At 48.2% G+C, this 23,436-nt stretch overlaps 1 protein-coding gene across 1 annotated transcript in view; it reads right to left on the bottom strand.

Annotated features, from left to right (window-relative positions):
* Positions 1-10,907: 10,907 nt before the first annotated feature.
* The window catches only part of PRMT8 (protein arginine methyltransferase 8), a 755,104-nt gene continuing 742,575 nt past the window's right edge, over positions 10,908-23,436 (bottom strand). Inside the window, exon 10 of the mRNA XM_078654149.1 lies at positions 10,908-11,189. Within this exon, the coding sequence (XP_078510275.1) occupies positions 11,106-11,189 (84 nt within the window). The 3' untranslated portion in view covers positions 10,908-11,105. The remainder of the gene's footprint in view (positions 11,190-23,436) is intronic.

The raw sequence follows: 23,436 nt of genomic DNA, 5'->3' as shown, positions 1-23,436 counted from the left end.
GATATAGGTTGCCTATATCTACCTTAAATCACTGCACATAGAAACCTATCAGTCACCCCTATGGCAGGCTTTATCAATCCTGAAGGCAGGGTGCTTGGTTTCATGTGAGAGGGTGCCCATGCATGAGCAGGATCCTTCTGCAGCCTTCGGAACCTATTCTCTGGGGCTGTTCAGTAATGCAGCCAGACCATATACTCTTAAGTGTATTATAACCTTGCAGTAAATGCTAACTTTGGAATGGCTGCATGGAAACATGATGTGTTTGGTGTCAAAGACTTTGGAATCCTATCCTCCCGCCACTCCTGGCTGCCGGGGTTGAATTCCACCGTTCTAGAGGGAGAGACATGTACACATTGGTATACCCGGTACCAAGTATAAAGAGACCTGGCATCACAAAATGGATACTGCAGCCACAGACACGAGTCTGGCCTCCTTCTGCTGGACGAAACTCCGGCAGGGTATGCTTGGACAATAGGTTTCCTGTCACAGGGAGGTGTAACCACCTCCCAGACAAGCTTTAGTGTATTGAGGCTGGGTGGGGGCACTCTGGGAGTGCTTTGAAGTCTGCCCTGGGGCCACATTTGGTGTCCCTGTGCATAGCCCAGTTCAAACCGGTTGCAGGGGTTACCAGCTTCTGCTCTGGTGCAAAACTAGACAAAGGAAATGGGTGTAGCCACCCCTCTTTCCAAACCCTCCCATAGGTGGGTCCCCAGAGTAAGTCCAACCCCTTCCTTCAGTATAAGAAAGGAACCCCTGACTACAGGACTTTAGATCACACCTGGATGAAACTCTGCTACAGATATCCTGCAACTTTGATGATCTACACAACTAGATGACTGAAGAATCTCCCTTAGAGTAAAAGAGTTACTCCCCTGCTTGGCATGCACCAAAGAAGCATTTGACTGGTCTGCTTCTCTGAAGCTCCTGCCGGACGTCGAATACTTTGCAACACCAGAGTTGGATTTCCGGACACCGAAGACACCAGAGGTGGATTTCCAGACTTCCCGAGGCCGAACCCAGTCCCCAGCAAAGCTGAGACCCGTAGCCCTCGTGGATACCATGGAACCAGAACCCCTGGACACCGCGCACATTTGCAAGTGCATCAGTTTCCCGATGACTCTTGAGGCAGTGAATTGGGTTATTTGTAGCCCAGTCCTGAGCACCTTGTGCACCGAAGATTGTGGTCCTACACTCCATGAATGTTCCGTGAGCCCCTTCTTTTCATTTCAGCTCGAGGTACCTTCACGATCCCTGGTCCGTTGACTGGTGTGTCCCTGAGAAGGTAACTTTTACTTTTCGTGGATTTTCCTCGTTGCTCCAGATGGGCCCTGACTCTCCACCACTTGGTGAGTCCCTCGGACCTTGCTGGTCCACACCAAAGCATTTCTTCACTTTCTATGTGGGTGGCTGTTGCCAAGGCTTGTTGGGTCCAATCTAGTCACCAACACTGCAGCACTCAACATCCTTCATGGGACAGCTTGAATCCAGCTCCTGGTCATCGTTGATGCCTCCTGGTCCTCGTGGCTGCAGAGTCAATCTTCACCTCTTGAACCTGAAATCACCCGACATCGGTGGGCATTCGACTATCGTGCCCGTGGTAACTGGCAAGTGACCCAGACTCTGTCCCCTCGGCTTTCAGGTTCTTCTCATCTTCGATCCAGGCTTGGATCACACCGGACACTTTCCACTTTGACGGCATCAGCACTTTGCAGCAGGTCGCCATTGAAAACAACGACGATTCCTGACACCAAAAGACATCTCTGCGCCCGGCTTTCCTGGGTGAGGTAACTCGAGTACTCCGGTGCTCCCATGGGTGTTGGCTCTAGAACCCCTTAAGTCTAAAGGGGTTTGCTCAAAGTCCTCTCCTAAGTGTCCTTAATCTTAAAATTTCCAACCGTGACTTTCCCCATAGAAGCTAACGGCGTCTCGCGGCTGTGTTCTCACACTGCATGCATCCCCCGTGGGTCCCCTGTGTCACTACCTTGTGTGTTTCCTTGTAGGCCCAGCAATTCTGCAGGCTCTAGGCCTTGTGTCTAGTCAAGTCGTGGTTCTTACATCGATTTCTTAATATATGGTTTGGTACGCACCTAGGGCTCAACGTCTATTGTGCTAATTTACTGTGTGATATTAAGTGTAACGTATGTGCTTTTGCCTCTACCCTCATAAAGAGACTAGTAGGGTGTGTTTAGAATAAATAGATATATTTTATATATATACCTGGTGTGGTTCTCCTTTCATTTGGTCATCCAAGATGGAAGAGGTGTGGCACCCCGGCCAGGGCGACTGACTCCAGAATCTGGGGATCAGGGTTCGATCCCCAGCACCGGCGGCAGATTAGCCCAGCACCATGTGACTCTGGGCAATAGCTTGCTTAATCTTCCCGACGGCCCCCAGCGCCTAGAGACCCTTATGGGTGATTGTGCGCTCGACAAATGTGGATTATTATTATTATCCATGAGATTATAGACTGGTAAAACAATCTGCTTTACATTCCTTCAAGTCTTAGCCTGAAGGCTGCTCTCCATAGCTACCACTAGGATAGCTTTCAATAAAGGTTGTCTTTAACCTATCACCTCTAAAGGGCTGTTTGGACTGGTGCAAGTTGCCCACTAGTGGACAACAAATGCCAGGCCAGCTTTTCACATCTAGGATTACCCAGATTACTGTGGAGTATTTGAGGAGGGACAGCACGTTGAGGAGATGCAGTTGAGCCGGTCGGGTGCTCTGTTGGTCGGCTGGGTGGCAAGAGGCGCTATTGCGCTGATGTGCGAGAAGGTGTGTTTGCAGGTTCGGCAGGGTGCAAGGGTATTCTTTGGTATTGCTAGATGGCAGGCGGAGTGGCATCCAGTGTTGAGAGCAAGGAGGATGCTGGCGTCGTATTGGTGGCGTGTCCTAGAGGCAGGGTCCCCGGTGCTGGACGTGGTACAGAGGCAGACAGATGCAGACGGGCTTGCCTTCGGCGCACCAATGGCACGCCCGCTGTGCATGACCGCACAGCGTCTGCCATTCAGTAATACTTAAAGGGAAAGGACACTGGAGGGGGCGGGGATGCAGGGGATCGCTATGGCAATGAGGGAGAGGACAGGGGAAAAGGAAGTGAAAAAAAGCACAGGAAAAACAAGGCCAAACAAAGCAAAGATAAAAGAAACAAAGGTAGAAACGCAACAGAGAAGAGCAGAAAGATGGACTGGAACACCAGAAAAGAGGGATAGGAGGGAATTCAAGCTGCAGAGCAGTGACGCTCTACCACTGGACCACCACGGATGAGGCGCAAGCAGGTTGTGAAGGGACTCAAACACCTGACCTCCGGGTCAGAGGAACCAGCAGCAACAGATGGGGACAGCAGCAGCAACCAAGCGGCGCATTGCTGTGGGAAGAGGAAGTCCACTAAGGCATAGTCCCCGTACACCCAAAAGCAAACTAACAGGGGGCAAGGAAAGGCAGCACCACCCTGTTTTCTCTTATGATCTAACAGTGGCGACTGGATCTGTTTTCCCTGCCCTCCCCTCCCCTATTTAATGGTGACCACGCCACTGGTGCGCCAAAGGCAAGCGCTTCTGCGCCCGTCCACGACCGACTGCGACCAGCGTCAGGAACCCTGGACCTGCGACCCTCCACCTCTGCAACTTCTCTGCCCTCCTCGCAATGAACCCTGGAAGGAACGACAACTGCCAGCAGGTGACACCAAACACCACCCACAGCCACTTTCCCTGCTGCCAGTGCCTCCGAACCTTTGCCTCCAACCACGCCACCAAGGCCACTGCCCCCGCACCATACTCAAACACCTCCAAAGCCCTGAGGTGCATCCTCCTCAATGTGCGCTCCCTGCACAAACATGCCATAGAGAATTGGGACTTCCTCGACACCCCCTCACCAGACGTCGCCTTCTTTACAGAAACCTGGGCCAACGCCTCCGTTGGCCCCAACATCGCCAACACCATCTCTGATGGCTAAAAAATCCAGAGGAAGTACCGCCCCTACCTCCCTGGAGAAGGACTCGCTTTAGTTGGCGAAAGCTCCCTCCGACTCTCAACCTCCACCACGACTGACCCCTCGTCCACCTCCGAACACCTCCACTTCCAGATCAAACCCAGCCCTAGAACCACATTTCGCTGCACCCTCGCCTACAATCTCCTGGACCCCGCGCCTCATTCGCCACTACCATCGCCGACCTAATCGCACTCCATGCCATCACTTCCACGGTCTACATACTCCTCGGAGACCTTAACTTCCACCTTGACAACCCAAACGACCCCAACTCCGCCACCCTCCTGGACACCTGAGGAGCAGCTCAACTCCACTCCCAACCATGACATTCCCGCCACCTCGTTTGATGCCAACCTCGCAGCCAAAGAACTCCAGAGATGGATATCCAACTGAGCAGGTGAGCTTGCAGCCCTACGTATCTCCGACAGACAGTACCCCAGGAAGGCCACCTGGTTCACCGCCGACCTCCAGGAATCCAGACGCACCAGCAGACGTCTCAAAAAGTACTGGAGAAACAGCAAAACATCAGAAGACCACACCACCTACAAGAACGCCATGACGGAATACCACCAACACATCAGATCCACTAAAAGGACCTTCATCCATAACAAGATCCTCACCAACTCCAGCAACGCCAAACAACTCTTCTGCATCATCCAGGAATTCACCAAGCCCCCCAGCGAGACCACAGACATCACTCCTTCCCAGGACCTCTGCAACACCCTTGGATCCTTCTTTCATCTGAAAATCAAGGGCCTCTACAACAATTTAAACGAACAGACAGCTGACTACGAAACCTCCTCCCTTACCAGCAATGTCAGCCAGCCCACCATCTCCTCCTGCACCCCAGTACCTCGTCGATCATGAAAGGCATCCACTCAGGAGCCCCACCATCGCTCCCTAACTGCGAAGTACCATTAACGCCACCTTCAAGACCGGCATCTTTCCCGCCAACTGGAAATGCACAGAAGTCAAACCCCTGCTCAAGAAGCCCTCAGCAGACCCCACAGACCACAAGAACTGCCTACCCATCTCCCTCCTTCCCTTTGCAGCCAAAGTCGCTGAGAAGACCGTCAATACACAACTAACAAGATTCATCCCAATCCAGGTTCCGCAGCAATCACAGCACCAAGACCGCTTTACTCGCCGCCACAGATGACATCCGCACCCTCCTTGACCAGGGTCACACCACAGCCCTCATCCTACTCGACCTCTCGGCATCGCTTGACACCATCTCCCACCACACACTCACATCCAGACTCCACGGCGCCGGCAATGAAAGTACAGCCCTCTACTGGATCCGCTTGTTCCTCACTGGCAGAACCCAAAGAGTCAGACTGCCACCCTTCCTCTCTGAACCCATGGAAATCAACTGCGGAATACCCCAAGGATCATCGCTCAGCCCCACTCTCTTCAACATCTACATGGCCCCTCTTGCCACCATCGTAAGACAGCACGGACTCAGCATAGTATCCTATGCCACGACACCCAGCTCATCCTCTCCCTCATCAAGGACCTCATCACCACCAGACTCAATTTCTAGGAAGGAATGAAGGATGTCACATCCTGGATGAGCAGCAGCTGCTTGTAGCTCAACTCGGAGAAGACAGAGGTTCTCATACTCGGACCCTCCCCCTCTACATGGGACAATACCTGGTGGCCATCCTTCCTCGGCAGCCCCCACACCCCACGGACCACTACCAAAAACTCGGCATCATACTCAACTCCTCTCTCTCCATGACCTGTCAGGTCAACGCAGTCACCTCCAACTGCTTCCTCACCCTCCGCATCCTCCGAAAGACTTTCAAATGTATCCCTGTGAATCTAGGAAGTCAGTTACCCACGCACTCATAACCAGCAGACTAGACTATGGAAACACCCTATACGCCAGGCTAAACACGTCTCTACTCCGAAAACTCCAGACCATACAGAACACCGCAGCCATACGCGTTCTCGACAGCGCTTAGCACCATCACATCACCCAACATCTGCAGAACCTACACTGGCCCCTGTCGAGAAGAGAATCATTTTCAAGATACTCACCCACGCCTACAAATGCCTCCACAACACTGGCCCGCAATACCTCAACAAGAGAATCTCCTTCTACGTACCCAAGAGAAACCTCCGATCCGCCGACCTCACTGAAACCCCTCGCATCCGCAGAGCCAGGGCAGGCGGAAAAACCTTCACCTACATCGTGGCCAAGACCTGGTTCTTCGACTGAACGGAGCTGCACTACCCCACCAGCACCTTGGGACCCTCACGGGTGAGTAAAGTGCTTACAATCCCCTGATTGATTGATTGAACGGCTAACAGGGTGTTAGTGTTCAGCAATAGCCCGTGTTAAGAAAACTGCTGCTAACTAACGCTAATGCTAGTTAGCAGCAGTTCTTGTAAATATACCCCTGAGTCCCTTGTAGAAGATTGTTTAAAGGTTGTGAGTTATTCGGCCAAAGGCTATGGATTTATATCCTTCATGAGACCTTCCCTCAGTTTTGGCTTTTTTCACAGGACTCTCTCTTTGTGTCATTAAATGAGGCTACAAGAAGTTTCTAATTCTGACAGTGTTCTTTCTGGTAGCTATTATCAGGGCAATGAGAATTCGTGGACTGGGTTCCTTTTTTTGTCATCATCTACATTTGAGAATCTTTCAGGAACAAAATGCTTTAAGATAAGGCTTAAATCATGCTGCTAAAATGAATGTGGCTTTCCATAAACAGCATGTAGTTGTTCTTCCAGTTTTGTGTCCACGTCCTTTTTAGAATCAGATTCTAGGTATAACCTTTTAGATCTGGTGAGTGGATAAAATGTATTGAACAGGTCTGTGGATTAGAGAGCGTTTGTTCATTAATTTTGGTAAGGCAAAATAGGGATTCAAATGTCCAAAGTAATTTGAGTCATTGGTTTTAATCTGTGCTCTCCTAGATTATCAGAGTTCATAGAGGGATTTTCCTGTTTCACCTCTAAGTTTCTGTTCCAGAGAACTGGTTGCTTTATGAGTAGAGTTGGATGGGTGTCATTTGTTGACATTTATAAAGCCTGTGCTTGGTCCAGGAAAATCAATTATGTTTTGATATAGAGATTCTTTGAAAAGCAGTCGTCATGTAAGGCTTTTATGTTTTGTCTGGTTTTTTGACATATTGCTTAGAGAATTTATGATAACGTTTTTTGAAACAGAAATCTTGACTATTTTTGTGATAGGAAATCTTTGAGTCTTTACTTCAGATCGTGATGATGACATACTGCTTGGTTATAGCCTCACAAAGTAAGAAATGGTATGAGGAAGGAAATTAGGCGATCTAGTTTGATTCATCCTTCCTCATCCTCATACTTACATCCCTCGCTTCCTGTTGAACTTTTATAAGCAATCTGTTGGAAGGGCTTGGTTAAGAGTCAGAATGTGAAGGGGTGTGAACCTTGGTTCTTAACGAGTGATGGCATTGCCCAGGGCATTCATAGACCTAAAAAAATTGCGTGAGCTGGGAGTGATGATGTAAGAAGGAAGAGCTGCAACTCAAATAGTAACTACTGGAATAATAATAATCTAAGTGATCAAGATAATCAAAAAGTAATCTAAACAAACACATAAGATGCATTGGGTTAACATCAAGGATCCTTATAGATGTGTTGAGACATCAACTACATGTTAGATGTGGTTGAGACATCAACTGCATCTGTAAGGTACTGCATTTGACTACAAGGAAATACCCACTTTATAAGTTGACTCATGGAGTTATCTGAGTGATGCTGCCAGCTGGCATGACTTGAAATAATTGTCGTATTCTGCGAGAGTCACAGTTCCTGTAAGGGGGACGTAGAGCGTGAAACAGAAAGTTGTAGTCGTTATCAAGGTATAGAGTCTGAGGACAGTGTGTCCTGGTCTTGGTGCCCTTACACACCCCAAAGGATGTCATGCTTCATCATTGGGCAGTGCTCCTTGTCGGGCAGGCGCTGCAATGCCCTACGGGTCCCCCAAAGGGTCACTTTGTCAGAGATCTTTTTTGAGATACAGCCGTAAGGGTGTGTGCAGGTCTGAGTGGCAGTGGTGTCCTAGTGTGAGGTTAAAAGATGGCTGGAGGGGTAGCTACAGAATTTAACAGAGATTTTACCCTCTGCCATCAGTAACAAACTAAAAGGTTGTGCAGCTTGAGGGTGATGTTGGCCCTTGGTAGCTAGACAGATAACATACCCCTAATGGACAAAATGGTTCAAGCAGTGAATGGTCTCAGGGGGAGTTACCAAGCTTTTCTTCAGGACCAATGTAAACGTGCAGTGAGGGCTAGTGCAGTGTAGTGGCCTCTCAAATAGACGTAGTGCAACTAATAAGGAGAATGACGGTGTATTTGAGGGAGTCCAGGGCCACTGAGGAGAAGCCTGGGCCTCTGCGCAAGGAGAAGAGAAGCCCAGAAGGAGAGGCAGGTGAAAGGCTGGCACGAGGAGCCAGTGAAGACAGCTCCTTGCCGAGTCACACTCTTGGAGGCCAGGAGGGTAGTGAAAAGTGCTCAAGATGGCTAGGGCTGGCCACCAGGCGCGAGAAGAGGCCAAGATTATGAAAATCAGTCACCCGGGGGCCAAGATATGCCCCCCAGAAGGTAGTCTACCTTTGACTTCCGATTAGACCAACGACGAAGCACATGGGGCTCCGCTGCCGGTCTTGGATGTGCCACCTGAAGGAGAAGCAGGGGAGCGCCGTCTTACCCTCTGGGGAGATACCCACAGGGCCCATCCTCTCCAACCTTGATCCCCCATGAAGTAAAGTCGGGGTTGCACTGTTGCGCTACCTGTGAAATGGCCCCCTGGTGTGCAAGGAGCCCACCCTGGCCTCCGTCGACTACGGACGTTGGGGAGCGCCGTCGTGCCCCCGTGAAATGATGCCAGGGGCCCGGGACCCCCAACTCTGGACCCCGCCGAACAATAAGCCGAGAAAAACTCTGTTTTCTTACTCAAAATACCCTGCAAAAATTAACTTTCGAATGTAATCACAAAATGTTCTGTGTCCTGGTGTAAATACACTTGCTGCACCATTGATAGAGGCACCCCGGGCTCACTCCCACTCCCTCTTGCAATCTCCCCTTACTCACTCCTTCTAACTCACTCACACTGCTTTACCTACTCCCTTGCTTTCACTTATTCATACTCACACTCACTTACTTATTGAGTTTCACTCTTCCATTCTCATTAACACACTCACAATACATTAACACACACTGTCACTAAATCTCATTCTCTCTCAAACTCTCAGAAACACACTTACACTCACACATGCTCAAAGAAACAACACAGGTTTTCTTTTATATTCTTCTTTACTTACCTTTCTTACATTTCTGGCAACTCCGAAGCTCCATGGCAACAGCACAGTAGGAATATGGCTCAGGACTTTGGATCCAGCAAGCCATGATCCCTCAAGATTAGCCAGGCAGAGCAACAGGGCCAGGTTTAAGAGGAATACCCACCTCAAGCCTCTCTCTCAGCTTTTTGATAGGACTGGAAGCATAGTCCTATCAGAAGCTAGGACAATGCTGGAGATCCTGCTCCTACTCCTCTGTCTGCTCACTGGCCTCAGGGATGCACTGATGTGCACCCTGACACCGCATTTTAGCAGATTAAGGGCTAGATGTAGGTAAATCTATTTTACCACTTCTTAAATACCGAATTTTACCGATTCTGTATTTAAGAAGTGGTAAAATAGAGGGGGGGAGATGTAGGTAATTCCAGATGTGGAATTACCGAATCGGTAATATTCGGTATTTACCGATTCGGTAAATACCAAATCGGTATTCCCTATTGATTCCTATGGGCTGTGAAGCCCATAGGAATCAATGGGAAATACCGATTCGGTAATTACCGAATCGGTAAATACCGAATTCTGCAAGGGTGCAGGGGGTGTCACTTTGACACCCTCTGGCACCCCAAAAATTGACATGTGCGCCATGTGGCACACAGACATGCCCTAAGGGCATGTCTGTCTGTCACATGGCATAGATGTGCATGCACACATGTGCATGCACACCTGAATTCGGTATTTTAACACCCAATTGGATTGGGTGGTAAAATACCGAATTTGTAGGGCCTTTGGGACTCAGAAGAGTCCCACCTACATCTGAGATTTACCGAATACCGATTCGGTATTTTACCGAATCGGTAAATTTACCGATTCTGTAAAAATGTGCCCCTACATCCCAAAAACCCATTTACCGGTCGGCAACGGCCGAAATCGGCCGTTACCGGTCGTTAAATGGCTCCTACATCTGGCCCATAAAGTGCTACCTTGTAAATGAGCAGTATGGCTGCTAAATAAAAAGGATTGTGCCTGTCTGAAGGGATCATAGTTGAACTATCCACAGAATACTGTTTTTTTAAACAACACTCTGCAGCTGTATGATTGTTCAGCCCCTTCAGCCCCCTCCTCTTGTCATTCAAGAGCCTGTTGGAGATGCCAAGAGGGCTGAACTATGCACCGCAAAATTCTTGTAAAAACAAAAGTCATGTTTGCATGAACACTGCTAAATTAAATTATGACAATTGTAATATTTAATTGAGCAGTGGCTCTTGGCTGCTCACATGTGGCAGGGCTACGCTCTTAAGCCCCTGAAGAGGATCTGCCCCTGCCAATCTCCAAAAGTGAGTACCAGTGGGCCCTAAAGGCAAGCATGGGTTCAACTTAAGCATCGCCAGCTCGCCTCCCACTGCCACCTTTGTTTCAGGAAAACGCTCAAAGCATTTTTTTGTCTCTAAATTTTATCTGCTGCCCTTCCTGATGCTTCTCTCTTTTAGCTCCAAGATATTTTGGGTGGCTGCTCAAGAAATTCTCCAATCAGGTAATCAATTAATTAAAGCTGTGAGTAGTTTATACATATTTCCACGTTACATCTATTTGTTACATCACAATGAATCAACCACAAATGACATTTGTTCTTGTTTTTTATTAGACACAATCCTGGCAATGCAAATATGTTCCAAGGTACATTCACTGTAACAAAACTCCATCGCCTCTTGTGCCAGCAAGCCAGATCATCCACTTCCTGGAAGAGCCGGATGGCCCTTGTTTGATTCGTAGCCCTGCAGCGGCTCCACTCTCTTCAAGTGCATCAGGTATGGATTTATTAGGACTCCTCCTGCTAGCGCATTTTGTAATCGTGTGATATTGCTGCTTCACACAGCTGTCCTTTGAAGTCTAATTCTACTGTAAAATCCAGATCACGCTGCAAGAAAGATAATAAAGCATCATTTGTAAACATGGTACTGTAAAGGGAAAAAATACTTTTTGTTACGCTTAATTCTCTGTCTTCATCATCATTAATTCTGGAAGCACATTTTCAGCCAGGCGTTGGCATAATATGGTTCACTGTATTAGGTGTTTGGATGGCAAATCACATATTATACTCGAGTTTAGAATTATTGCCTTAGTTAACTGGTTTCTGCAGGACGGCCCTGGGACAAGGCGTGTCAGCTGTTTTGTTTTAAAATTACTTTCTTAAAGTAATGTGCTCAAAACCAAACTGGGCTGGACCTACCAGTGTCAAGAGAACATTTTGTTGTGGATTTCAGGCAGTGTCAGGTGGTATGGAAAGGGGGTTGGGGGTTTAAAGGAGAACATTTAAAAAAATCACCTTTTGCGACTGCCACGTCTCTCCTCCGTTTCTCTGCCCTTCCTGACTCCAGCCTGGAAGAAGCTGCACAAAGCACCCGGCACACAGGCTTCCCTGAACCAATCGTAACATTGCAATGCAGCGTTGTGATTGGTCTAAGTGCACTGAATCAGCGCTCAGATTAGGACAGGGAGCCTGTGCATAATCCCCAACGTGCTGTCCATTACAGCCTGGTGGTGAAAAATGCACATGAGTGCTTGACCGGCCCAAACGTCCAGCCAAGCAGTCATGTGCACATAGAGGCTGATTACGATGCGGCCAGAAAAGGCTCCGACTCTTTGTCAGAGCATTTAGTGCCGCATCGTAGTGGTCCAGTCGGTTTACTTTACGACTGCCTCATTGCGATGAAGACAGTCCTAAAGTAAACCTGCCGGTCATTCTCGCTCACCTTTAGGTGCCTGCCACGGGGTGCAGGATGAACTGCACCTCCCATTTTACTATAGGAGCATGAATTCCGTCCGGGTTATGGCCGGAATGCAGGCTGCCAAGGTAAAATGTAGGAATGTGACCAAATAGTGTTCAGTCGTATCCTAGTGGGGTGGTTGGGACCACCGACCAAGTGTCGGTCGGTCCCATGATCGATGTGGTGTCGGGTGGAAGTGATTCCACCTGACATCGTAATGACCCCCTTAGTGTGCACAGTCCTCCTCCCACTCTTCAGCAACCAAAAATAAAACACTAATAACCTTGTTATTGTCGTTTTCTTGTTCCCCTTTTCACTCCTAGAGCAGTGGGGCAATGCTCCTCCACCTTAGTGGAAGAGCTGCCACTGAATTCAGGGCTATGTTTTGCACTTAAAATGTATGTTTCACTCCAGTGGTGCTAAAACAATTTTTAGAGTGGGGTGCCACCATCAAAGTTACATAACTGAAATCCTAAGCATCACACAAAGAACAAATGTAGTAAATGAGCCATTACCATTCAGCAGGAGAGTGGTAAGGGTGTGGTTTGTAGCCGGTGGAGCAAACTGTCACAAATACATTAGTAAAGCACGGTGTGGTAGCGTAAAATTATTTATAAACAGCAAATTTTCCATCGAAAGGAGACTATATTTGCACATGCATGCAGCTTTGCTGATAAAACTATGTAGAACACAAATGTCAATCCATAGATAATTCAGCAAATAATGATCATTTGCACAACAATAATTAAAGTATCTTGATTTCTTTTGAACCTATTAACAATATTTGTTTCCATCATACTGAAGTGTTACAAAAAAGTGCTTCGTTTAAGCATTCATAAACGCTGATGCATTTTAAAATATTTTAAAATATTTTAACAATACACAGGTATTGAAATGTTGCTGTGTTAAAAATATTAATTCCTGCAGCTTTTCTTTTCAGGGTCCCTGTACTCCTTCACAATTGCCACATAGTTCACTTTACAAAATCCTCTCCCTTTGCAGTCACAGAATAAAAAGTAAACACCAATCTCCATGCTAACCCGTTGACCGAGGTGAGAATTCCGCCGCGGTGAGGCCTAATCAATGAGTGGGCGGGGTTCGGACAGCCCCTGGACGCCCTCTGCACACGCCTACTGTGACGTCCATCCGGCCGTCCGATGCATTGAACGGGTTGAACTAAGTAACTATTTGTCGGAAGACATAGCCTGACATTTGGCCTCTGGCTTAGAAAACAATGCAAATGGAACAAGATAAAGAAAACGGGGCAGATTTACAAGCCCCTTGCGCCACTTTTGCGTCTCTTTTCCCATGTTAAAAGTGACGCAAAAGTGGCGCAAGGGGCTTGGAAATCTGCCCCAACATTTCAAGGAATCTTTATTGCTCATTAACTTTCCTATCTCTGTTTTAAAAAAAGAGCAGAGAAATATGTTCAGAAAGTGATTAGCCAAAAACGCACAATTTGTCAACAGTGGAGGTAGATATTATTAATCTTATCTTATATTAAACTTTATTCATCAGCAATGGCAGAAAAGTTAATAAAAACACAATGTAAAAAAAACCAACATACACATTTAGTTTAAGTGAGATACCATACATACATATAAAAAGCAGAGCGGGTAAGTCGAAAATTCGGCCAAAAAATAAAAATAAATTTTGATCTGAGATGAGGAGATTGAGAGGCCACCCCCGCGACTAGAGGAGGGGGGCCTTTAGTGGGTATTCCGTGCCTGCCTCGGTGGATAGGTTTCGTTTCTGGGTTGGGACGTCATGGGGAGGGTGCCTAGGGAATATGAGATGCTTGGTGGGCGTCTGAGGACCCTCCTCCCTAAGGGATAAAGGAGAGCAGCACCCCGGGAGTAGCCCTCTTTGTCTTTCGCCTGGGAACAGGAAGGCCAGCCAAGAAGGAGTTGCGGAGTGGCGTGTCGGGCCTGGTGGCCTTGTTGTTCGAGTAAGCACAGGTGAGAGGCCATAGCGTAGCGAGTTGGGGCAGTAATGGATGGGGCCGGGAGCCGCGGGTTCGGGCCCCGGTGATGCGGATGGTTTTTGTTTAATTTTGTTTCAACGAATACTAATAATAAATACAAATAAATAAATAAATAAAGGGAGAAAGAAACGCATGCGGGCCGGACGAGGAAGCCTGCTTGGTTTACTAAGTCTGTTAATGATGTAAGCGCATGGGGGTACTGGGCGGCGATATCGCAGGCGGGATATCAGTTAGGCGGAGGGAGGGGGATCCCTTTCACCCGCGTGGCGTGCAGCGGTGCGCGTTGGCCTGGGACTCCCTATGACAGCACGGTTCAAGTCTCTATAGAGACGCGGCGATATGGTCTCAGTGGCAAAATGGAATAAAAAAAAAAAAAAAAATACAAAATAAAAATAAAAGAATAAGGGTTTAAAGTAAGGAGAGAGGACCGAGGGTTGTAATGGAGCAGAGCGCAGATTTGGGGCTGCAGGGTATTGCGGCAGGGATGTGGAGGAAATGGGAAGGGGAGCCAGAGCGCGGTGTCAGGATGATTGATGGGCCAAGGCTCCGGGTTAGTATTCAGGGTTAGGGGATACGTCCTGAAGAAACGGGGGGGCGCAGCTTCATGGCGCTGCATAGACAGGGCGCTAGCTAGTTCTCTATGCTTTGCACAACAGATAATTCGACATGGGGATGTGTTTATAAATGGTATTCAGGTTGAAAGAATTTGGGATTAGATTGCAGTGGCTGCTTCTTTCATTTAGATGCAGTGCATTTCAGTCAGGCACGCACAGGTGGTTTGGATATTTCACGGGGATCCCTGCACCTATTTAGCAGCATATTCAGTCAGTGCGCCAGAATGCTATGTACAAGCAGGGTTGTGTAAAGGGATTGCGGGGTGGCATTTTTCCAGCTTTTGAATACATTGCCTTGGGTTAAATGCAGAGAATTGCAGCAGCAAAAATTATGTAAAGGACCTTTAGAGGATTGGTGGCGCGCAGGCAATTGGGGGCGAGTATGGTGCTTGGGCCCAGAAGGGCAGGGGTGGCGCAGGCTAGGTGGCGCGCCAGTGCAATACCGGCTGGAAGGGGCAGGCAGGTGTGACTCATTAATGATTATATTTTCTGTCTTAGTAGGTACAATGCCGCCCAAGAGGGCACGGGGGGGCAAGGAGGCCCCTGCATCAACAGAGGAATTTCGTTCGTTGGCGGCATTGTGGGAGGTCGCAAAGAAAGGAGGTATCGATTGGGCTCTGAGGACCCTATCGCAAGATGGGGGTGCGAGTGGGCAGCAGGAGTCCACTTTGGCAAAACGGGTTCGGCGGACGCCCATTCGCTTTATGGATGGGCAGCAGCAGAAGACCAAGCGGGTCTCAGGACAGCGAACGACCGATCCAGGTGAGGCGATGGCAGAGGGCCTGCCCCTGGTGGTCGAGGACACAAGGCGGGTGGCGAGCGTAGGCGCGACGACTGAAGCAACTGAAAGGGGGTTGTCCCCTAGGGAGGGGTCAGCACAGAATGCAGTGGTGGCCAGGGGGACAGCGACAGAGGGGGGCGTGTCGGGCGTGTCGGTTGCGGCAGCACGCACCCTGGTGGAAACAGTTCAGGCCCCGGTGGTGGCAACACAAAATGGTGGGGTGGCTCAGGTATGGGTTCAGCCAGGGGGAGTAGTTCAAGCACCTATGGTGATGGCTACCACAGCTCAAGGCCCAGTGAACAACGCAATGGCTTTGGGGGCGGGGCCAGTTACGATGTCCCCGACTCCATCTAATGCTACAGTGCCATCATCGCATGCTCCCCTTACGCATAGCCCAGTTTTATACGGATCAGCATCATTGGCAATGACACCGTCGGCGAGTATAACTTGGCACGTTCCGGCAGATACAAGGGAAAAGATTTTTAAGGGGGAGTATGTGGATGTGTTTGATCTGATTAACGCAGGGGTGGTTCCGGGGAAAACCAGATCAGGTAAAGACGGGGAAATGAAACAGAAGAAGGTTTGGGTGGAATGGTCATTGAAGAACTGGGTGACTGGGTTTGCTATATATGCAGCAATTATGGTGGAACGTTTCCCTGCATTGGCGGCACAGTTGATAAGTTACATGGCATTGATTCATGGGGCGGCTTCAGAATTTCAGGGAACGGCATGGTTGCAATATGACACAAAATTCAGGCAGATGAAGGCGGTGAAACCCGAGATAGCATGGGATCAGCGCGAGATTAATATTTGGCATGGGGAGTTTTATTCAGCGGTGCCAACTAGCAAACCTACACATTCGTTTCGAGGAGACCGGGGTGCCGGGGAAAAGAAACTGGCATGCTGGCAATACAACAAGAATGAATGTAATAGAGGGACGGCTTGTAAGTTCAGGCACATGTGTTCCTTCTGTGGGATGTTTGGCCACCCAGAGATCAAGTGTTTCAAGAAGGGCGGAAAGCCTAAGGAGCCCCGTCCTCCCCCTGCAGCTCCCGCTCAACCAAAACCTCGCCCCTCTCAGTGAAGCTCCGAAACTGCCCACGCCCATAAGCATCTCAGTATTAACTCATCTGCTCGCAAGGTATGAGAGGGGGTCGGAAGCACAATTTTTGTATGAAGGTTTTAAGTACGGTTTTCACATTCCCTCGACTGCAGTGCCATCTGCAGTTCCTCCCCGCAACCAACGGTCAGTGCTACGGAATCCAGAAGTAACGTGGGAGAAGATTAGGAAGGAGTTGGTTCTGGGGAGGGTGGCAGGTCCTTTTGAGGCAATGCCTAGGCCGGACCTGGTATGCTCCCCCCTAGGGCTAGTTCCCAAAAAAGAGGTTGGAAAATACCGTCTCATTCACAACTTGTCAAGTCCGGCAGGTGGGTCAGTCAATGAGGGTTTGGATCCAGAATTGTGTGCAGTTCGTTACACCACCTTTGACTCTGCCATTCAGAAATTGCAGCTGCTGGGGGGAGGGGCACTGATGGCAAAGGCTGACATTGAGTCGGCCTTTCGCCTATTGCCGGTCCACCCGGAGGACACTAGGTTGCTAGGCTTCACTTTTGAGGGCAATTTCTTTGTGGATCAATGTATGCCGATGGGTTGTTCCATTGCATGTGCAGTATTCGAGACATTCAGTTGCTTCTTGGAATGGGCAGTGCGGGAGGTGATGGGCGCGCGAGAGGTTGTGCATTACTTGGATGATTTCCTGTTTATGGGAACGGCAGGCGGGTCAGAGTGTCAGGAGGCTCTGGTGGGTTTTCAGCGACTGGCGGGGGCCTTGGGGGTGCCTCTGGCGGTGGAGAAAACAGAAGGACCAACAACCCAGTTGACGTTCTTGGGTATTGAGATAGACACGGTTGCAGGAGTGTGCAGGCTACCTCAAGAAAAAGTTAAAGCGTTTCAGGGGTCCTTGGATCAATGCTTGAGGGCACGCAAGGTTACTTTGCATCAGCTACAGGTGTTGGTGGGTCAATTGAATTTTGCACTGCGAGTGATACCTATGGGCAGGGTCTTTTCCAGGAATATTGCCAGGGCGATGTCAGGTTTGAAGGAAAAGCACCACCACACTAGGTTGTCAACCGAGATGAAGGAGGACTTGGTCACATGGAAGGATTTTTTGGAGGATTTCAATGGGTCAGTGATATGGCAACAACCAGCGCAGGACAACAGAGATTTGGAACTTTACACGGATGCAGCAGGTAGTGTTGGGTTTGGTGCTGTGTTAGGAGCAAGGTGGTGTATGCAGCATTGGCCAGCAGAATGGTTTGAGAGGGGGTTGGTTCGCAACATCACATTTCTGGAGTTATTCCCCATTATTGTGGCTCTTCAGATATGGGGCGATTTGCTGGAGAACAAGAAAATCGTGTTTTGGTCTGACAGTATGTCAGTGGTTTTGGCGGTGAACAATCAAAGGGCCAAATGTCCTTGGGTGCTCCGTTTGCTGAAAGTGCTGGTGCGGGAGTGTCTGCGGCGTAATGTGCATTTTATTGCAAAGCATGTGCCAGGTGTGGTTAACACAGTAGCTGATTCTCTGTCTCGTTTTAAGTTGACAGAATTCAGAGCGCGATGGCCACAAGCAGACGCTCAGATGACAGCCTTCCCGGAAAGCCTGTGGAAGCTTGGTGCCCCATTGCTCCCGATCTCATAGCAGCGTCGGTTGCTCCCAAGACTAAGAGTAGGTATGAGAGGGACTGGCAGGTTTACATGGCAGTCTTGCAGAGCGAAAGGGGTGTGGGGGAATTTACACCACAAGGCGTGCTCAGTTTCATAGTTAGTCAGAAGGATGAGGGAAGGTCTCTGGCTCTGGTGCGCAGACAATTATCAGCGATAGCCTTCTTTGCAGGGATAAAAGGGGTGAGGGATCCCACTAAAGACCTTAGAGTTAGAAGGGCTATGAGGGGATGGGAACGTTTGGTTCCAGGGGAAAAGGATACCAGGAGACCGATCGATTCCAAAAGGTTGGTGAATATCTTGGGGGTTTTGCCACAGGTATGTTGGTCGCATTATGAGGTACAATTGCTGCAACTAGCATATTCTTTAGCATTCTTTGGGGCATTTCGGGTATCAGAGCTGGTGTCAAACTCCAAGAGGGACAGACAGGGGGGAATTGCTGTTGAGGATGTGGTGATTGCAGCAGGTTTGCTGCAGGTCAGGGTACGGCGGTCGAAGACTGACCCACTGGGTAAAGGAGTATGGGTGCAACTGAGGGCAAGTCAGGGGGCAGGCTATTGCCCGGTGATGTTGATGGAGAGGTTCATGCAGATGAGGCCTGGATGTGAGGACAATAGGCTGTTGGTGCATGAGGATGGTACACCACTGACAAAATTCCAGTTTACGCGTATATGCAAGCGGGCTCTGGAATTGTTAGGAGAAGACGTAGTTCATTTTACGTCACATTCGTTCCGTATTGGGGCAGCTACTACAGCTGCGGAATTGGGATTATCACAGGGTGCAATCAAGAGAGTGGGCAGGTGGAAGTCAGCGAGTTTCGAGCGCTATGTGCGACCACAGCTGGTATAGGTAGGGGGTATTCTCAACAGATTGGTATTTACCCACTTCTCTCTTTCTATTTTGTCTTTGGTCTCGCTTGCAGGGGTGGTAAGCCAGAGGATGCAAGTATGCTGGTGTGGAGATTCGGTCATATGCAGAGCGGGGAAGTGGTTTGGAGAATCTGGGGTGGACAGGACGCAGAGGGCCTTGGGAAGGGTCCACAACTGGTTAGGGTTGGAGGGTCTGCGGGCTGAAGGCGTTTCAATTCTTTTGAGGAGTGCGCTAAATTCAGGTTTGCCTATTCCAGACATGCTGGTTATTCATGTCGGGGCTGAGAATATGGTCCCGGGGGGCAGACGAGGAGCCAAGGAGGCATTATTCTCTCTTCTTACTTGGAGCAGAAGGGCATTGCCGGACACAGCAATTATGTGGTCAGAGGTTCTCACTCGGAGGGAGTGGGGGGGTGATGTGCCGTCAGCAGCAATGAATACGTCAGTGAGAAAAATGAACAGAGAGGTGGAAAAGTTGTTGAAGGGTTCACAGATACTGGTTATTAGACATACCCTGCTGCAGACATTGACTCCTGATGAGTATCGGTCAGGGGGAGTGCACCTGACCAGGGTGGGTTTGGAGGTGTTTGTGCAAACTATCCTGGGGGCCATTGAGTTACACCCTGGTAGAGTGGCTGGGAGTTAGTATGGGGGGAGGGCAAGAGCGCCAGTGGGGCTCCTTGCCCTGTGGCGGGGTCCCTGATAAGAGAAAAGGTTGAGGGACTCCTTTTGGACGGAAAACGGTTAACCCTGGAGCAGGGGAGGCAGTTCTGGCGGCTCTAGGCTGGCGGGAGAGGGGGCCGTCCTGCTGGTGGTCCTGGACTCTCTGGCTCTACCCTAGTAGCTGGTGGCTTGGAAAGGGGTAGTGTTGTGTCCTGCTGGTACAACACTCCTCTAGAGATGCCAATTTGTATATATATGGTAAACTGTGGCGCATATGTATGGGCGCAGCATTTATGTGTGGATTTAATAAATGGTAAATGTGGGAAGTTTCATCCACAACGGAAATGGAATGTGGTATTATAATAAAGCTACGCAGAGGACATCAATCATTTGTAAGTGTCTTACTGGGAGAGGGGTGAGCCTGGTAAAGAGGAATGGCGGGGATATCCCCACTATGAGAGGCCACCCCCGCGACTAGAGGAGGGGGGCCTTTAGTGGGTATTCCGTGCCTGCCTCGGTGGATAGGTTTCGTTTCTGGGTTGGGACGTCATGGGGAGGGTGCCTAGGGAATATGAGATGCTTGGTGGGCGTCTGAGGACCCTCCTCCCTAAGGGATAAAGGAGAGCAGCACCCCGGGAGTAGCCCTCTTTGTCTTTTTGTGACGTCGGTTCAAGATTACGGCCTATTTCGACTAGTTCAGTGGCATGCACGGTCAAACCAGACAATACACACATTCCCCATGGCATAAAAAATAAGAACGTGCCATAGGTCGTTATATGTGGTAAGTGGTGCACTGTGTGCTCCTTGTCAGGGATACGAGATGCAAAAAGCAAGAATCTCTGTCTAACAACAGCATTCTAACTTTTGTGCGCCGTGCTCGATTGATAAAAGCTTCATTTGAAATCCAGAGGTAATATCAACACAGAATGAAAGAATTAGGGCACTCGGTTGCCATTACATTTTGGTAGCAGATGCCCTTCGGGATTCTTCGAGGGGCGAACGCCAGCTAATTCAGCCACCGTCCTCGTAGTATTTGGTTTTAATGTTATTTAGGACCTTGGGCAAAACCTTCTGGCAGATAAACTGCCGGGATTAACCCTCTGCCGGGTCTCCTACGTATACAAAAGAAGGTGTCCATCAAGATGTTCGATCAGCATGATGGTTGCACTTGAGTAATAATAGTCCCTTCCTTGCATGCAGTGTGTACATACTTCGGTTATGAATTTTGGATTTAAATTGTAATGGCTTTCATCTTAATAAACCATATCCTTTCAAAGAATTTGGCTACAGCATAGGTGTTTGATGCTCTAGGGTCTGATCTTAATATTCTTAATGATACTGCATGACTCAGTGTGCTAATCTGGGAGCAGGCTGGTTTGATAAACATATTAATTAAAAAAATATGCCTTTTAGTTCCATAGTTTATGTCTTGCTCAGTACACAACTGGAGTGTGAGTGATGCTGATGGTGACACTCAGGGACTACTCTCACCATGATATGGCACTGTGCTTTGGAACCTGCCCAGACTTTAAATACCAAAAGAACAGATGATGGATGGAATGCTGAATCAATTACACATTCAACCTCAAGTCACAGATCTGGGTTAAATGCATCATTTTTTGGCACGCCATCCCATTCCAGTTTAGATTCAGCCATATGCAAATCAGTCTTAAACCTGTTTCCCATGGGAACAGTCCAGCCCGAACTGCCAGACCAGGTCTTCCTTAGAACAGAAACAAGTATCCTGGGATCGGTTTCGGGTTACAGCCCTCATCAGCCAGGCTATCTTGAATTTGGTGGTGTTGCGAACACGAGACCCACGTTTGGGCATACATTTCCCACTTAGGGTGACAAATGCAAAAAGAACAGATGATGGATGGAATGCTGAATTATTCAAAGATTCACCCCCAGTCACATATCTGGGTTGAATCCATCCGTTTTTTTCATGCCACGCTATTTCAGTTTAGACCCAGCCATATGCATATCAGCCTTGATCCCGTTGCCCATGGGAACAGTCCAGCCTGAACTGGACTAGAAACAAGTATTCTGGGACTGGTTTCGGGCTAACACCCCATATCAGCCAGGCTAGTATGAAACTGGTGGCGTAGCGAGCCCTGGGCCCATTTCTAGGCATACCCTTCCCTCTTAGGGTGACAAATGCAAAAAGCACAGATGACGGACAGAATGCTGAATTAATCAAACATTCACCCCCAAGTCACAGATCTGCGTTAAATCCATTGTTTTTTTGCACACCACGCCATTTCAGTTTAGACCCAGCCATATGCAAATCAGTCTTGATCCTGTTCAGTCCTGCCCGAACTGCCAGGTCAGGTCTTCCCTAGGCCAGAAACAAGCATCTTGGCACCAGTTTTGGTGTTACACCCCTCATCAGCTAAGCTAGCTTGAATCTGGTGGTGTGGCGTGCACGGAACCCATGTCGCCATACCCTTCCCATTTCGGACGTCAAATGCAAAAAGAACAGATGATTGACGGGATGTTGAATTAATCAAACATATTTTATCTGAAAATGGGTACCCCTACACCATAAAATCTAATGGCATCTTATCTAGGAAAACCTTGCCATTATTTTTCTAATCCTCAAGTAAATTACACTTGATTATTAAAACAATCTCAACCAACAAACACTCAAAATTATTAATTATCACGTCCACAACATGAATCATTGACTTAACAGAAATAAACAAGGCATAGTGTTTGTTAAAAAATATCATTTTTTATACATTTAAAAAAAGTTTTTTTCATATAACATTGTTGCCCACACATGTATATGTGTACAAATGTAAACAAATCAGTTAAAGACAAACATACATAAACTAAAAATTCACTTCACAAGACACGTAATAAAGAAAATCAAAGTGATATATTTAGTGTCCTGCATTTTAGGAACCGTGGGTTTGTAACCAATTTTAACCCTTTCCTATACAGTCCAATGTATACTGTAAGGCCCTTTTCATTGTTGTTCGGGGCACTACGTCTCTGTGGGAGTGATGTCTTGATTTACATTGAGGCAGCACAAGCACTTTACCACTGGTTAGCAGGGAAAAAGTGCACAAAATCCTAATGGCAACAGGCTACAGGTCCAGCAGCAGTAGACAAAAATCTGGGGGAGACCCTGCAAAAAGGTCCAGGTCCTAACAGGGTCTTTATCATTTTATTTTTGTATAGTATTGTCTACCGTAACAAAGACTGTTTCTAAGCAATCCTAATATTACAGACAGGAGGCATAAGCACTAGATCAAAAGTAGTGATAGCAAGCACAGAAGGCTTACCCCAGGATGTGGTAGTGGCATGGTGGAAAAGTAGTGTCAAATCCAGAACTCTTTTAGAGACTAGGGGCTTAATTTAGAGGGAGGTTTGGAATGAAACCCTAAAAATCTCAACTACTCACTGTGCACACCCTGTGTATGCTTTGCTTCCCCTATGCCTACCTTCCACCGCCCCTGCTGTCATCAATGCAGCTCTCGGTTACACCACACACCATACTTTTTGGGCCCTGGGAAAAAATGTTTACAAGTACCCTTGAATTAGAACGTTCCCATTACAAACAATAGCTATCAGTTAACTTTGACAGATGTATTAAAACCCTTTGAACAAAATAAAAATAAAATAAACATTTTGGGAATCCATACATTATTTTATACATTTCTTCAAAGAATGTATGGGTTTGCTTATTTTGAAATGTGTGGTGTTTTGAACCCTCATCACGAAGCAAGATGGCAGCCTAATTGGTAGGCCGAGTGTGA

This window comes from Lissotriton helveticus, chromosome 1_1 (genome assembly GCF_964261635.1).
Source record: "Lissotriton helveticus chromosome 1_1, aLisHel1.1, whole genome shotgun sequence".
NCBI lineage: Eukaryota > Metazoa > Chordata > Amphibia > Caudata > Salamandridae > Lissotriton > Lissotriton helveticus.
This window is presented reverse-complemented; position numbering and strand designations above follow the sequence as displayed.